Below are 15,337 nucleotides of genomic sequence, written 5' to 3'. Positions count from 1 at the left end.
GCCCCTTGCCTTCCAACTCTGGCTGTCACACACCTGCTTCTCTGCCTCCAGCAGAGGGGAGAGGCCTGTACACCCCCGGCTAGCTCTCCTTTGGTATTGGCTCAATCCTTTGTTCTGTCAGCAGCACAGGCTGTGCATTAGAGCCTTTTGCGGTAAAGTTCTCTCTTTTTTTTTTCCTCTCTGACAATCCCACAGTTTGGGTTGCTATCTCACATTAGCTCCCTCAGATTGTCCTCAGGGCATTCAAGCCCAGTCCTTATCCTAAGCACCGATTATGCAGCCTTCACCTCCCTGTCCAGCTCCTGCTGGCTGGTGGCAAACACAAGCGTTTGGGATACTTTTCCACTGGCAGTTGTGTTTAGGTGAGTATTCTGTGGGTTTTTGTTTTTGTTTTTTTCTCCCGGTTATGCTGCCCTCTGAGATCTGAAACTCCCCACAGACCCACCTGTGAGAGGGTTTCCTACTGTTTGGGAAACTTTTCCTCCTTCACAACTCCCTCCCCAGGACCGGTCTCTGTCCCTAACTCTTTTGTCTCTCTTTTTGTCTTTTATGTTTTGTCCTACCTTCTTTCGAGGAGAATGGGCTGCCTTTCTGGGTACCTGGTGTCTTCCGCCAGTATTCAGAAATTGTTTTGTGGAAGTTGCTCAGCGTTCAAATGATCTTTTGATGAATTTGTGGGAGGAAAAGTGTCCTATTCCTCCCATCCTATCCCTCCTTCTTAGAACTGCTTCTATAGCTTTTTAATATTGTTTTGTTGATCTATTGTATATCCCTTACACTGTTATATTTTCTTATGTGTCTCTCAAGTTAAATTAGTTAGAACATGTACTTCTTTAAATCTTTTACTTTGTCTTATACAGAGGTATGCAAGAAATACTTGTTAGTTTATTCTGATTTTGAGTTGCACAAAATTTTTCAAAACTTAGGACAGAGGTAGAATCAGAATGGAATTGAAAGCAGAACATGAAATAATGGTTATCATAGGTAAATGATAATGTGGGATAAGATACTTGCACTTCCTTGATTTTATAATTAGATTGATGAAAGCAGCTAAGATATTTGGTTTCTTGAAAGGTGATGACAACTCAAATTATCAACTCTATTCTTCAAAAACTCTTTAGAGATAGAATAAAGGACCATGTATGTGATCTGAAATGAAGTTTTTTCTTTATACAACAGCAGTTCATCGTCCTTAGGATTACCTGTTAAACTTCGTGTGAATTCTAATGGAATTAAATATTTAGGTCAAGGATCTAATACTGTGCTTATATATAATAGCTGCTTGAGGCATGACTGGATGTATTATTGTTTTTGTTCTTGCAAGATAGCAGGGTTGATTTTCATCTGGTATGCATTAGTATGGATAAGAAGTTATGCACAGCCAGCATCCATTCTGTTTAAGGCTGGATTGAATCTGATGATTGATTTTCTGGGTCATATCAGTTTTTAAATGCATTTAATATAGTCCCTTCTTTATTTCATTGGGAAGAAAATCTGCTAAAGATTGCCCCAGATTCTGTTTGGAGAAAGGATATATTGCACCTTTGCAGTCCTCTATGATTTTTACCTCTGTGTGTGTGTGTGTTTTGTTTTTTAAAAATCATTATTTCTTACTATACTAGATTGGATAGCTGAATTCCTATTCGATCTTTTGTTACTTGCTGTTTTACTAAATTTTTGTTGACTGTAGTATCTCCCTTTAATAAAAAGGTATTATAATACTTGCCATCTTATACATAGAAACAAATACAGGAGCTGTTAAAACTGGGATTTTAAAAGTTTTCAGTAGTCATTTATAATTGCTTCTCTACTTATTGTTGTATCTTTCAGTATTACAAGCAGCTCCAGAAAGACTATATCAGTGATGACCATGACAGAAGTATCTCTATAACTGCACTCTCAGTTCAGATGTTTACTGTTCCTACTTTGGTATGTATTAATTAGTCTTGACAATCTTTCTAAGTAACATTTGTTTTATTTTTAAAGAATTTTATTTAATGTTGAATTAAAACAATTTCTGAGTCACTATGTTCTATTCCACTTGGAAAGTTGAATAATTCTTCAGTGGTATCAGCATGTGAATACTTTAATGGTTCCCAAAGACTAGGTAACTCGTGGAGTGGGAGTGGTGGCTCTGAGTTGCTTTGAAAGTCCTCATTTCTGCAGGGGAACACCAGAGCTGGTTTCTCGATGTCTAGAGTAACTTAGGAGCAGTGCCTTATTAATACCTTTACTCTTGTTGTTGTTGAGGGTGAGAGGAGAGCCTAAGATACAGCAAAACTGGGTGAGAGTATAACTGTCAGGCATTTGCAGGAGGTGGTGCTGCAAGGCTTGGGAGGAGAGTGAAGGATTCTGCTTCCTTTTTGTACTACTACCATTGCTGTTTCTTATGGACAGTTTGGTTTCTACTTTCTCTTTTCAAAGCCCAGAGAAAAGGATATGAAAGAGAAATTGAATTGTGGGTGAGGGGGAAATGTCAGAATACATAATGTACATGATAGACGCCTGAGGTATATCTATTTGTTCTACTTCGCTCACTGTATAATTAATAGTGGTAAACATTCATGTCAGTAACATGTGTAATGGGCTTTGGGTGTTCAGACAGGTGTTTTCTAGTTACTGAGAGGTAGGGAACTTTTAGAAAATAATTTCTCAGAAATTGCTATTCTGTGAGAATAAGGACTGTGTTTGATGCTCAGCAAACATTTATTCAAAATGACTTACCAACCAAATGAATAGATAAAATCCATACTATAATGAGTTAATACTAATGACAATATTCTTGACATATTCTACAGGCTCGACATCTTATTGAAGAGCAGAATGTTATCTCTGTCATTACTGAAACTCTCCTGGAAGTTTTGCCTGAGTATTTGGATAGGAACAATAAATTCAACTTCCAGGGTTATAGCCAAGACAAATTGGGAAGAGTATATGCAGTAATTTGTGATCTAAAGTAAGTTGTTCGAGTCAAAAGGTGAGGGTACCTATTAAACACAGTTGGATTTATTCTATCCTATAAATAAACATCTGATCTTTTTGGTTATCTAGTGATGATGAGTACAAAGAACTGTGACTGTCATGTCAGTAAATCTCTTAAGTAAAGTCTTTTTATAAAGTTAAAATCAGGTCAATAAAGAAGATACTGAGGAAGGGCCTCTCATAGGAACTAGGGTCTTTTGGGATCATTAAATGAGTCTCCATTGTAGTCACCATGTCTTCCACTCACTTCCACTCATGCATTTTTCTTCTGCCCCTCTTGCATAGTCTCTTTGTGGTTAGTTTCAAACGATCTTGTTGATGTGAATTTTTTTAATTCCCTTTTTCATACATATGATCAAGTTATAGATATTCATCCAAGGTTTCTTAAGATATTCTCGCTGAAGAGAATGGAGTTTCCTTTTAAACTAAAGTTGAAATCACATGATAGATCATATTTGGGATCATTGAACCTAAAAGGAAATAAATTTCTATTTTTTTAAAAATAGATGGCGACTACTGTAAGGATTATGCTATATAAAGTATTCAATAAATCATAAACTTCAAAAAATTATTTTAAGAATATATTGACAAAATATGTTTCATTTACTTTGCTGTTTAAAAAAAGAGCTCTGAGATATATATCACACAAAACAAACAAAAAATATACAAAAACTCCAAATGGCAGTACTTAATATTTAGTGTTAAATTATTCTATTTGTCATTCCTTTGGTCTGCTGTATAGGAAAAATCTCTTTACTGTAGTTCTCATTACTCTGAAGTATTCTTATAACAGAGTTCCTTTTCTATCCAGATAAGTAGTGCATAAGCACATCATTATTTTACCATATTTTATTTTATTTTGTGGATCTCTGACTATAATTATTCTCTACAGTAAATAATTTAGAGTTACTTCAACTCTTTGCGACCCATAGACTATAGCCTGCCAGGCCTCTCTGTCCATGGAATTCTCCAGGCAGGAATACTGGAGTGGGTTGCCGTTCCCTCCTCCAGGCTGCGTCTGCTTGTCTCCTGCATTGCAGGTGGGGCTCTTTTACCATTGTACCACCTGGGAGGCCTACCCCTATGGTAGAACTTTAGGGTCCTTGGTTGGGAAGGTAATTTTAAAGTTTTCCCACTCTTGCAATGCTCACAACTTCTCTTCTACATCCTTATATAAGTAGACATACCTCTAAAGACAAGGAGAAGGGAAAATTAATGTCTTTTGAGGACTTATTTAATTCACTCTCACAAGGGTCCTGTGTTATTTATTAGTAACCATTGTGTACTAAGGAACTTTGCTTATTCTACTTCATTTTATTCTTGCAGTGTTCTCATAAGGCAGGTGGTATAAGCTTTATTTGTAGATTATAATTATTTGCCTAAGGTCATAAAGCTAGTAAGTGGCCGGATTTGAGCCTAGCACTATTTATCTGTAATACTCATGTTCCTTTCACTACGTCAAGTAGCCTCACAGACTACATAAACAGCAGTAAAGCCTTGTCTGAAACCTGGCCTAAAACACCAATCAGATATTCCCTTCATTTTACAAGTAATTATTGAGCCCCATTTCTCAGTCTCTCATTGTAGAAATTTTGTAGTAATTCTTATTATTTCCCCATAGCCTTATTCATTCACCACTTCTTTTTGAAACCCTTTTAAATCAGAAATAGCCACAAATACTTAATGCCTTTTAGTTGTTTCTTTTCTTCTTTACTCTTTCTTTTCTTCCTGTCTCTTGCATCTTCTTTACTTCCTAGGTCTCCTATAGGAGTCAGGCATAAACTATGTGAAGTCACAAGAAACTAGAAACATAAATCTTTTCTCTAGATCAGTGCTTCTCAAGTGTTAATGACTGCAGATCATTGTGGGAGCTTGTTAAAAGGCAGACTGAGTAGATCTGACTAGAACCCAAGATTCTGCATTTCTAAAGATTTACTTGATGCTGATACTTCTGGTGTGTAAACCAACCTTTTGAGTAGCACTGTGCTCTAGAAAACAGCCAAACTTTGATGCCATTTATTCATTGTGGTAAAATTTAAACTTTAGCTTTTTTTACTTTTACTTTAAAGGAAAAGTTTAGAATATAATTAACATAAAGTTATTTCTTTGATAAAGTCCAGATGATTGTATGTTAACTTTGAACATATTAATAGATATTTAAAGGGAAAAATTAAACCATAATCCTTATTATCTTTACAAATAAAATTAATTTTTCCTCCATCTTTTTGCCTTGTCTTTTATGTTCTGCATTACTTCCTTTGTGCCCTTTTTTGGGGAGCTTAACTTTGGATTACAGTGTCCAGGATACATATCTGTTTTTTCCCTCTACACTGTGAACTTCAAGGGTTGGGTATCGTATCTGTGTTTCTGTTCCTGATACCTGTTGTGTAATAGGAATTGATTTGGGTTGACTGATTGCAAAATAATTTTTATCAATTATTAATTACTCCTTCCTGAGAAGTTATTTCATGGTAAACCTTCCCATTTCACATGAAACCAGTCATTTTCTTTGCAGCCTAAAGAAGTATTGTTCTTATAAATTGTAGGCCACATTGGGTCTGTTTATCTTTTGAAACAAATGTATTCTGATATGTAAGCCAGGATGACATAGGTGTTTATATCCTCCTTCTGGGATCAGGGCAAAGAATGCCTGGAGGTGGGAAGTCTGTTATAAATTTCCTGACCCAGCAGCAGTAGTTTATCTATGGTACTGAAATCAGATAGCAGGACTGAATGGCTCTGGTAACCAGTACCGGAATATTCACACCAAGTTACAAATCTCTAGTCATACTGAGCAGCAACAATAAAGGTATTGAATCCTCAGGCCAAACTACTATATGTGTTGCAATTTTTCTGTAATTCTTATGACTACATGCTTTAGGGGTAAAAGTATGTCATTTTAATGAATAAAATTAGTTTTTAACTTACAGAATATACTGAAACAGTTTGCACAGACAGCAGACATCCTGCACAGGTAGTTTTGACATGTATTTTGAGACTGAGAGGATTTCATCTGGTCCTTCGGGTAAAGAGTATGAATGCTTCTAGAAAATTTGTATTGTGATTGTCCATCTGTGACCGGCTAGTTTCCTTCTAGATTCACTTAATCAGCCTAATTTTTGAGTGGAGAAGTCAGGCTTTAGCTTTGACATCTGCCTCTGGTAGAGCATTCACATTTTGCTGGCATAATTCTCGTGCTGCCTAGAATTGTAAGAAATTTGAATACATAATTTTGATGAATCAACATTGTCTATAGCCCTGAGAACTTTAAAATTATCTCAAAACAGGAAAGTAAAATGTTTCTTTGTCTCTTGAAATACTAGATATATCCTGATCAGCAAGCCCACAGTATGGACAGAAAGATTAAGAATGCAGTTCCTTGAAGGCTTTCGATCTTTTTTGAAGATTCTTACCTGTATGCAGGTATGATGGTTCTTCTGTACATCAGTAAGATAAATTTATTTTAAAAATTTAATCCCAGTTTTTCGTGTTTTGTTTTGAGCAAATTACAGTTTTGAGAAAGAATAATTATAGCAAAGTAAAAGTAAAATTTAAACACTGACTCACTGATCCTGCTTTCATAGACCTTAGTTAACTGCTGCTGTTACTGTCAATGTTTATTACTGTATACTATGTGATAACTGTTGTAAATATTTTCACGCATTATTTCTTTTGAACCTCATAGCAATCTTATGAGATAGTTACTATTATTATTCCCATTTTACATACAAGGGAATTATAGCTTAGAAATAATTTGACCAGGATCATACAGCTAGAGAGTGACAGTGAGAGTTTGAATCCATGCATTCTGACTTAGATAGCCATGTTTTAAAAAAATTATAAGCATACATGAGTATGAACCTTGATGATTTTATATTTTGCCAGTGGAGGAGCAAAGAAAGAGAGGGCATGTATGTATGTTAATTACTCTTTTCTTGTAGGGAATGGAAGAAATCAGAAGGCAAGTTGGGCAACACATAGAAGTAGATCCTGACTGGGAGGCTGCCATTGCTATACAGATGCAGTTGAAGAATATTTTACTAATGTTCCAAGAATGGTGTGCTTGTGATGTAAGTAAAGTTTGTTAGGAGGATCAGTGCCTTTTTAAGTGTTCTAATGGTTAATAGCACAGTTTTATGTTGCAACTTCCTTGATGTAAAGTTTTATTACTTCTGATATTTTCTTATATATTTGAATCATCTTATTAAATTTGTAGTTTTTTACACTTAGTTAGAAAATGTGCTCCATGGTATTCCATTTACTGTTGGGAAGAGTGGAGTTGAAAAAATACAACACACACTAATTAATAAATTAAATAAATTTATTTCCTTGGACATGAATATTAATAATATGAAAATTAAGATTAGACTTTTAAATAGTTCAACAATGGAAGTGGGTGGCTATTTATTCAATCAAGAGTCTTGAGTGCATTAAACCATTAAAAATATTACTTTTAAAATATAGTACTAATGTTTTGCCTTAAGCAATAATTTTAGACCATAGCCCTCTTTAAACATAATCCTAATCAAATTACCTTTTGAGAAGATGACCTCATTTATTTCTGCTCTGAGAAAATTAACATTATCTCAGTCAAATTTTTTCATCTTCTCTAGTTTTTCTGTACCACTCACTACAGTCTATTCACTGAGTTTCTGCATATATCTTCACTATTGGTCTCTTTCTATTTACCTCTTTCTTTCTTAAAGTGTTGTCTCTACCTAGGCTCTTGGTCTCAATCTATATTACTTCTTCCTGGAGTTTCCTTCCTCTAGTATTTCCCACTGTTTGATTCATCTGCCTTAAACACCAGGACTGTGCTTAAAAGCAATGAGAATAAAAGACCCCTTGCCACTGCTACCTCATAAACTGTTTTCTGTCTTCCTTTTTTCCTTTTCTGTTGCACCACCAGCAGTTGGTCACAGGTTCAGAGTGGCAGCTACACTCACAGAGACAATAGACTTCAATCTAATGCAGTAGCTGTATAGAACATTAAGGACAGGAAATATTGTCCAGTTATCTGTCATAGCACATGTTTTTTGGCTCTCTTCACCTTAGGGGAGGGCATGGTTAATCATTGGAGATGAGGTCAGTGTGTGGTGTTCATCTTGACACCTGCAGATGTCTATATTTACTGAATGTAAATCATCTGAAGTCATCTACATATGCTGTTGCCACTCTTTAGCTTCTAAAACTGCTTTAGAGCCAGGTTTCTGTCCTTACGAATTAATAGGAACTGTATCTTGAAAATATTTCAAAGGATCTATTTAGTAACCAAATTCAGGTCTTTTCCCTCTACCTTAAATACCTGTAGCATTGTGTTCTTTTGAGAACCTTAATCATTTGAAATTCTCTTTCCCTCTGATTTTCACAAGCCTTCTTATCCTAGTATTTCTATTATTGGTTACCCATTTCAATCAATGACTACCTTTCCCCCCTCAATTCCTTCTGCCTAGTAAACGAGACATTCCCCAATATTTTCTTCTCTTTCTTACAGATCTTTTATTTCTCCCACCTCAATTAAAACTTCATAAAATAACTTTCCCAAGCTATAGTATCACTTGTGTTTGTGTGTTGCACATGACTGCTTAGATCCTACATTTCTATTTCAGACTCAACATATCGTATGATTTGTCATCATTTCATTCTATTTCCAGCTTGCATTTTCTCTTCTTGACTTTCTTGTTCTGTTCATGACACCATGATTCATGCATTCATCCATACAGGAAATCTGAGAGCTACTGTGTTCTGTGTGTTAGATGTTAACAGACCTTTGAGGGAAAAAAATGTTTTGTGTTCAGGTTAAGATTGAAAAATGTTAGGTTGAACAAAATCAAACATTTTTTTAAACCACTGAACTTCTCAAACCTTTGATAAATCAATGGGTTAATCAATCATTTCTAAGAGGAATAGTCCCAAAATTTATTTAACTATAGAATTCTTTTTTAAAAATAAAATCCATGTGAGAAATGCTCTTAAAAAGTGACCTTTGACTCATCTCCCTCCCATATTCACCCAGATTTGAGTCTTCCTCCTCCTAATTTTGTTTTATAATCCTATTTCCTGTAAGTTTATTCTTTTTCGCCATGACTGGCCCCACCCTTGCTGAGTCCCTTAATACCTTACACTTAACTTAGTAATAAAATTTTCTGTTGGTTTCCTTGTCTCCTAACATTGCCCCCTCCAATCCATCATCTTCAGTGACACCCACTAATTCTTCTTGAAACAATACGTTGACTACATTATTACACATCAGATACTCTCAAGTCTATTCAAATTCACATGGCTGTGCCAAGGCATATTTCCAGTTTACTGGCTCATTAATTCTATCCGTGAGCCCTCTGATTTATCCAAATTTTATTCTTTTCCACTCCCTGAACAGGAGTTGTACTTCCCCTTATTTCTGTTTGTTTATTCTGTATCTCTGCTTATATTGCTACCATCTCTCCAACTTCCCCCCATGCTTAAGCTGCATATTCTTTCAGACCCCACTCAAAAGCTATGTTTACAAATGTGTGTTCCCAATTGTCTGTGAATTTTTTCTTTTTTTGCCCTATTAAAGTTATTAGTTTATACCACTTACATGGCTTACAGTTTTTTACTTTGATTGTGTATGTGTGTTTGTCTGACTATCTTAATGTTTCCTACAGGTTTGCAGATCCTGTTGAGGTAGCTCTAATAACACGTAGAACAATTTTGTGCTTGTATGTATTTAATAGTAAATATTTATTGAATGATATATTAATAATAAAGTAGGTAACTTATCAGTTTATTTGCATTCTTATTTTCCTTTTAGGAAGAACTCTTACTAGTGGCTTATAAAGAATGTCACAAAGCTGTGATGAGGTGCAGTACAGGTTTCAAATCTAGTAGCAAAACAGTAATACAATTGTGTGGTCATACTTTGGAAACTAAGTCCTACAAAGTATCTGAAGATCTTGTAAGCATACATCTGCCACTGTCTAGGACTCTTGCTGGTGAGTGTTTATTTGGTTCTTGCGTGTTTCTATTAGCTTTGTTTTCTGTAGATAGTCATATTAGAATCAGTACTGCTTTTGTGAGCACATACTTAGATCAAATACTGCAGTTAAGAACTGTCACTGTCCTTCAAAGAGCTGTGACCAGACGTGTCAGTGTGTTTGTTTACCTGGATCTTTTGTTATCTGGGTCAACTCATGGATCCTCATAGTATACACTTTAGGACCAACTCGGTAGCTTACTGCCTAACCAAGCGTATAGGAAAATCTTGTTGCAGTTTTTTCACCCTCTTATTGCACCAGTGATTCTGTCACTATTCCTTTCACCACTGAAAGAAAGAAATCTTAGATTTCCTTCAATCATCCTTTGATTTGCTCTTCCATGTAAATTGGCCCTGTCAGTTTTTTTTCTTCTTTTAACAACTTTGTTGAAGTGTATGTATTTATATTTTTGTGGTGAAATATACATAAAATTTACCATTTTAATCATGCTTAATTATATGATTCAGTGGTGTTAAGTATATTCACATTGTTGTTCAACCATCACCACCATCCATATCCAAAATTTTTTCATCTTCCCAATCTGAAATTTTGTACCCATTCAACATAGCTTCTCATTCCTTGTTCACTGTCATAGAAATTTTCTGTCTCTATGACTTGACTACTCTAGGTATCTCATATAAGTGAAATCATTCTTGTATCCTTTTATAACTGGCTTATTTCACTTAGCATAATGTTCTCAAAGTTCATCCATGTTGTGATGTGTATAAGATTTCCTTCACCTTTAAGGTTGGATAATATTCCATAGTGGGCTTCCCTGGTAGCTCAACTGATAAAGAATCCACCTGCAGTGCAGGAGACCCCAGTTCCTGGGTCAGGAAGATCCCCTGGAGAAGGGATAAGCTCCCACTCCAGTATTCTTGGGCTTCCCTGTGGCTTAACTGGTAAAGAATCCGCCTGCAGTGCAGGAGACCTGGGTTCAATCCCTGGGTCGGAAAGATCCCCTGGAGGAGGGCATGGCAACCCACTCCAGTATTCTTGCCTGGAGAATCCCCATGGACAGAGGAGCCTGGTGGGCTATAGTCCATGGCATCGCAAAGAGTCGCACGTGACTGAGCGACTAAGCACAGCACAGTATTCTATAATTTGCATACCACATTCTGTTTATCTATTCATCCTCCAGTAGATGTTTAGGTTGCTTACAACTTTTGACTATTGTTGAATAATGTTGCCATGAACACAAGTATCCAAATATCCGTTTGAATCCTTGTTTTCAGTTCTGGAATTATACACCCATAGAGTGGTATTGCTGGATCATAAGATAATTCTAGTTTTTAATTTTTTGAAGAGCTACCATACTGTTTTCCATGGCAGCTGCGCCAGTTTACATTCCCAACAACAGTGCACAAGGATTCCAATTTCTTTACATCCTCATCAACATTTGTTATTTTTTCTTTTAAATAACCATCCTAATGAGTGTGAACTGGTATCTCCTGTGGTTTTGATTTGCATTTTCTTAATGATTAGTGATACTGAGCATTGTTTCCTGTGCTTACTGGCCATATGTATTTCTTCTTTGGAGAAATGTCTGATCAAGTCCATTGTCTATTTTTTAATCAGATTTTATTGTTGAGTTATTGGAATTCCTTGTATATTCTGGATATTAACTGCTTATCAGATATATGATTTCCTGATATTTTCTTCCATTCTGTGGGTTGCCTTTTCACTCTGTTGTTCGTGTCCTTTGATGCACAAAAGTTTTTAATTTGGTATAGTCTTAATTTATTTTTCCTTTGATTACCTATGTTTTTGATGTCATAGCCAAGAAATTATTATCAAATCCAATGTTGCAAAGTCATCTCCCTATGTTATATTCTAAGAGTTTTATAGATTTAGCATCTGTATTCAGATTGCTGATATCAGTGTTAGGTAATTTTTGTATGTGGTATAATTGACATGTGATTTTATGTCACTTCTATTTTTACAAAAAGAAATACCTAGATTAGTTTTTATTTATTTTTATTTTATTGAGATATAGTTGATTTACAATGCTGTGTTAAATTTCTGTTGGACAATAAAATAGTTAAGTTATATATACATATACATATATATATATATATACACACACACACACACACATTTGTATATTCTTTTTTCATAATGGTTTATCACAGGATATTTAATACAGTTCCCTGTGCTATACAGTTTTTATTTCTTTTGATACTTGGTTTGTGAGGAAAATCATTTCTTAGGAAGCAGCATAATATTTATATATATATAAATAATACAACGTAGGATCTTAAATATGTTAGTAATACTGTGTTTCAAAATTAGAAATCAAAACTTTGCATTCTGAGGCATCATATCTAAGCTCAATTAATGTATATTTAAATTTCACAAGTTTTCAAACTTGATGAATTAACTGGGAAACAAATCAACTGGGTTTATTGCTTTCTCATCTTTTTCATTTTTTAACTTTTAGGTCTTCATGTGCGTTTGAGCAGGCTGGGTGCTGTTTCAAGACTGCATGAATTTGTGCCTTTTGTAAGTGACTATTAAATTCTGACTTGCTTATATTCTATTTCTAAATACCTCTTGGTTGAGTGGGAAGAAAAAGATATTTTGAAACCTACCTGAATAATTCCCAGTTAATAATTTTATGTCTGTGTCCTAGAACATTGAAACCTGAATCATGGTGACTTAGAGTCCTCTAGTTCAAGCCCTTCCATTTTACAGATGAGAAAATGGAGCAATGTATATAGTGCCATAGCATCCAAACCTCTGAGAAATATTGACATTGATCTCACTCTGTTTCAGGAGGATTTTCAGGTAGAGGTACTGGTTGAATATCCTTTGCGTTGTCTGGTATTGGTTGCCCAGGTTGTTGCTGAGATGTGGCGAAGAAATGGGCTCTCTCTCATTAGCCAGGTATGGCAAGGCGTATTATTCATATTATGTGTTCATTTTCTGCTTGCTTTTTCCTTTATTAATTTATATTTTACTTTGTATCCCTGGATTCTGCTCAATATTTTTGTTTTCCAGCTCTTGTGTAAACTCAAGGAAGTTCTAGTGACCATATGGACATTTTCTTTAATCCTCTTAAGTGGATAGGTCAGGTGAAAGCCGGTAGTACCAGCAGAAACTTTCCCACTAATAGATGTCTTTTCTGAAGATTACCTTATTTGGGAACTGTGAACTTCCTACCACCAGTCTTAATTGAACAGCATCTTACAATTTTTCCCTCTGTTTTAGAGCAAATAAGGAGAAGTGCTTTTCCTGAAAGATGGGGAAATGAATTGTAAAGATACTGCTTAGGAGAAAAATGGCATTGATTGATTGTAGGAATTTGGTTTACTTTTTTTGAAGTGGGTGTTTTAAACTTAGTATGTTTTTCTCTGCTCAGTCATGTCCAACTCTGTGACCCCGTGGACTATAGCCCGCCAGACTCCTCTGTCCATGGAATTTCCCAGGCAAGAATGCTGGAGTGGGTTGCCATTTCCTCCTCCAGGGGATTTTCCGGACCCAGGGACTGAACCTGGGTCTCCTGCATTGCAGGCAGATTCTTTACTGCTAAGCTACGGAGGAAATTCTCGCAATTGAACTTGGTGGGGGAGTCAGTTACTTTGTTACACATTTTGAGAATAATAACTAGTATAGAGCATTTTAAACTCTGAAGTATTTTCATGCATATTTTCTCACATCATCCTCCCAAATCCCTTAAAATGATTCATAAATTTACAGCTTTTTTTTTTCTGCTACAAAGTAGTTCTTGGGGTTTCTAGTTTAGAAAAAATTTAAAGAATAGTTTTTGCTGAGAATTTTGTTTGAAATAAAATAATTCTCTTAGCTTCTGTTCTACCTTTTATTTTATAGGTGTTTTATTACCAAGATGTTAAATGCAGAGAAGAAATGTACGATAAAGATATCATTATGCTTCAGGTACCTATTTAAATTTGTTCTGATACGTGTCATAACCTTCCTTCCTATATTCTTTGTAATAGGAGAAGATATTATAATAACTTTTTTATAACTTATTTTTGTATTATACTTTTATTTACTTAAGTTTTTCTCACTGTTGAGATGAATATAGAATCATAGAAGCAGAAAGGACTGCTACATTATCTTCTGCAGATTTACCTTATTCTCATAGCCCTATTACTAGAGACAAAATGTTTCTCCATTTAATACATAGAACTATGGGACTTGATTTCTTTCACAGATTGGTGCATCTCTAATGGATCCCAACAAGTTCTTATTACTGGTACTTCAGAGGTATGAACTTGCTGATGCTTTTAACAAGACCATATCCATAAAAGACCAGGTAAGTGATAGAAACTGATATGTAAGTTAATCCAAAGAAAATATTAATGTTAACTATTTTAATCATATATAAGATTATTTATTTATATATGTATATCTCCAAGCACCACACACATACATAAAACATACATGTACTTCTGAATGTACATACATATACTCTTTTTACTCTGTAAAAATTAGAATGCAGTTTGCCCTCCATATACATGGATGCAGAATCCTGACCTACTAGTCAGTATATATAAGGGACTTGAGCATCTGTGGATTTTGGTATCTGCAAGGGTCCTGGAGTAATCCCCTGAGGATACTGAGTGATGACTGTATACAGATTAACAAAAAGGAGAAGAAAATCAAATGAAACTCTGCCTCCTAGAAATGATCACTTTTAAAGTTTTGGTGTTGTTTGTTTTTAAAGGAAAAATTGAATCTTTCATATGTGCTATTTTGCAATTTGCTTCCTGTGCTTAATGAAATATTGTGATACTTTTTTTTCTTGGCATTAAAGAAGTATATAACTGCATCATCTTTTTTAACATAATTTTTAATGGCTGTGTAATATTGCACTTTATACTTTAGTCTCCTATTGCTGAAGGGGTTTTTTGATTTTTGTTGCTCTTATGAACATCTCTGCACCTCAAGGTTTAGATACTTGCCTACTTATTTTGTTAAAATAAATTCTTAGGGGTAGATTTGCTGGAGAAGGCAGCATACCCTTTCTTATGTTTCTTGAATAGATATTGTCAAACTGACTCTCTCTAGCAGTATATACATCTGTAATGGCACTGGTACTTTGTTGATCTAATGTGTGAAAGATGGTGTTTAATTTTTGCAGTTTTTTAGTTATCAGTGAGGTTGACTTTGTTTTCATGATTATTGACTTTTTTTTTCTCCTTTTTGTTAGTGAATTATCTGTTCCTGTCCTTCACCTTTTTCCTGTTTCTATAAAAGTTCCTTATTTAGTAAAGATATTCTTTATTTGTATTTATTACCTTTTTTCAGTTTATAGTTTGTCTCTGGAGTTTTATCACCTCTTCATTGTTTTAATATTTCATACCAGTTTATAA

At 34.9% G+C, this 15,337-nt stretch overlaps 1 protein-coding gene across 1 annotated transcript in view; it reads left to right on the top strand.

The window, feature by feature from the left end:
• UBR1 (ubiquitin protein ligase E3 component n-recognin 1) overlaps window positions 1–15,337 on the top strand; it is a 156,221-nt gene that overhangs the window by 52,821 nt on the left and 88,063 nt on the right. Inside the window, exons 11-19 of the mRNA XM_010848042.1 lie at window positions 1,831–1,929; window positions 2,799–2,956; window positions 6,306–6,405; window positions 6,924–7,052; window positions 9,776–9,956; window positions 12,439–12,500; window positions 12,774–12,884; window positions 13,830–13,895; window positions 14,176–14,277. Of these exons, the coding sequence (XP_010846344.1) occupies window positions 1,831–1,929; window positions 2,799–2,956; window positions 6,306–6,405; window positions 6,924–7,052; window positions 9,776–9,956; window positions 12,439–12,500; window positions 12,774–12,884; window positions 13,830–13,895; window positions 14,176–14,277 (1,008 nt within the window). The remainder of the gene's footprint in view (window positions 1–1,830; window positions 1,930–2,798; window positions 2,957–6,305; window positions 6,406–6,923; window positions 7,053–9,775; window positions 9,957–12,438; window positions 12,501–12,773; window positions 12,885–13,829; window positions 13,896–14,175; window positions 14,278–15,337) is intronic.

The sequence above is a fragment of the Bison bison genome, unplaced genomic scaffold (genome assembly GCF_000754665.1).
Source record: "Bison bison bison isolate TAMUID 2011002044 unplaced genomic scaffold, Bison_UMD1.0 scf7180017864259, whole genome shotgun sequence".
Taxonomy (NCBI): Eukaryota; Metazoa; Chordata; class Mammalia; order Artiodactyla; family Bovidae; genus Bison; species Bison bison.
The sequence above is the reverse complement of the archived record's forward strand: the minus strand, read 5'-3'. Positions and strand labels throughout refer to the sequence as shown.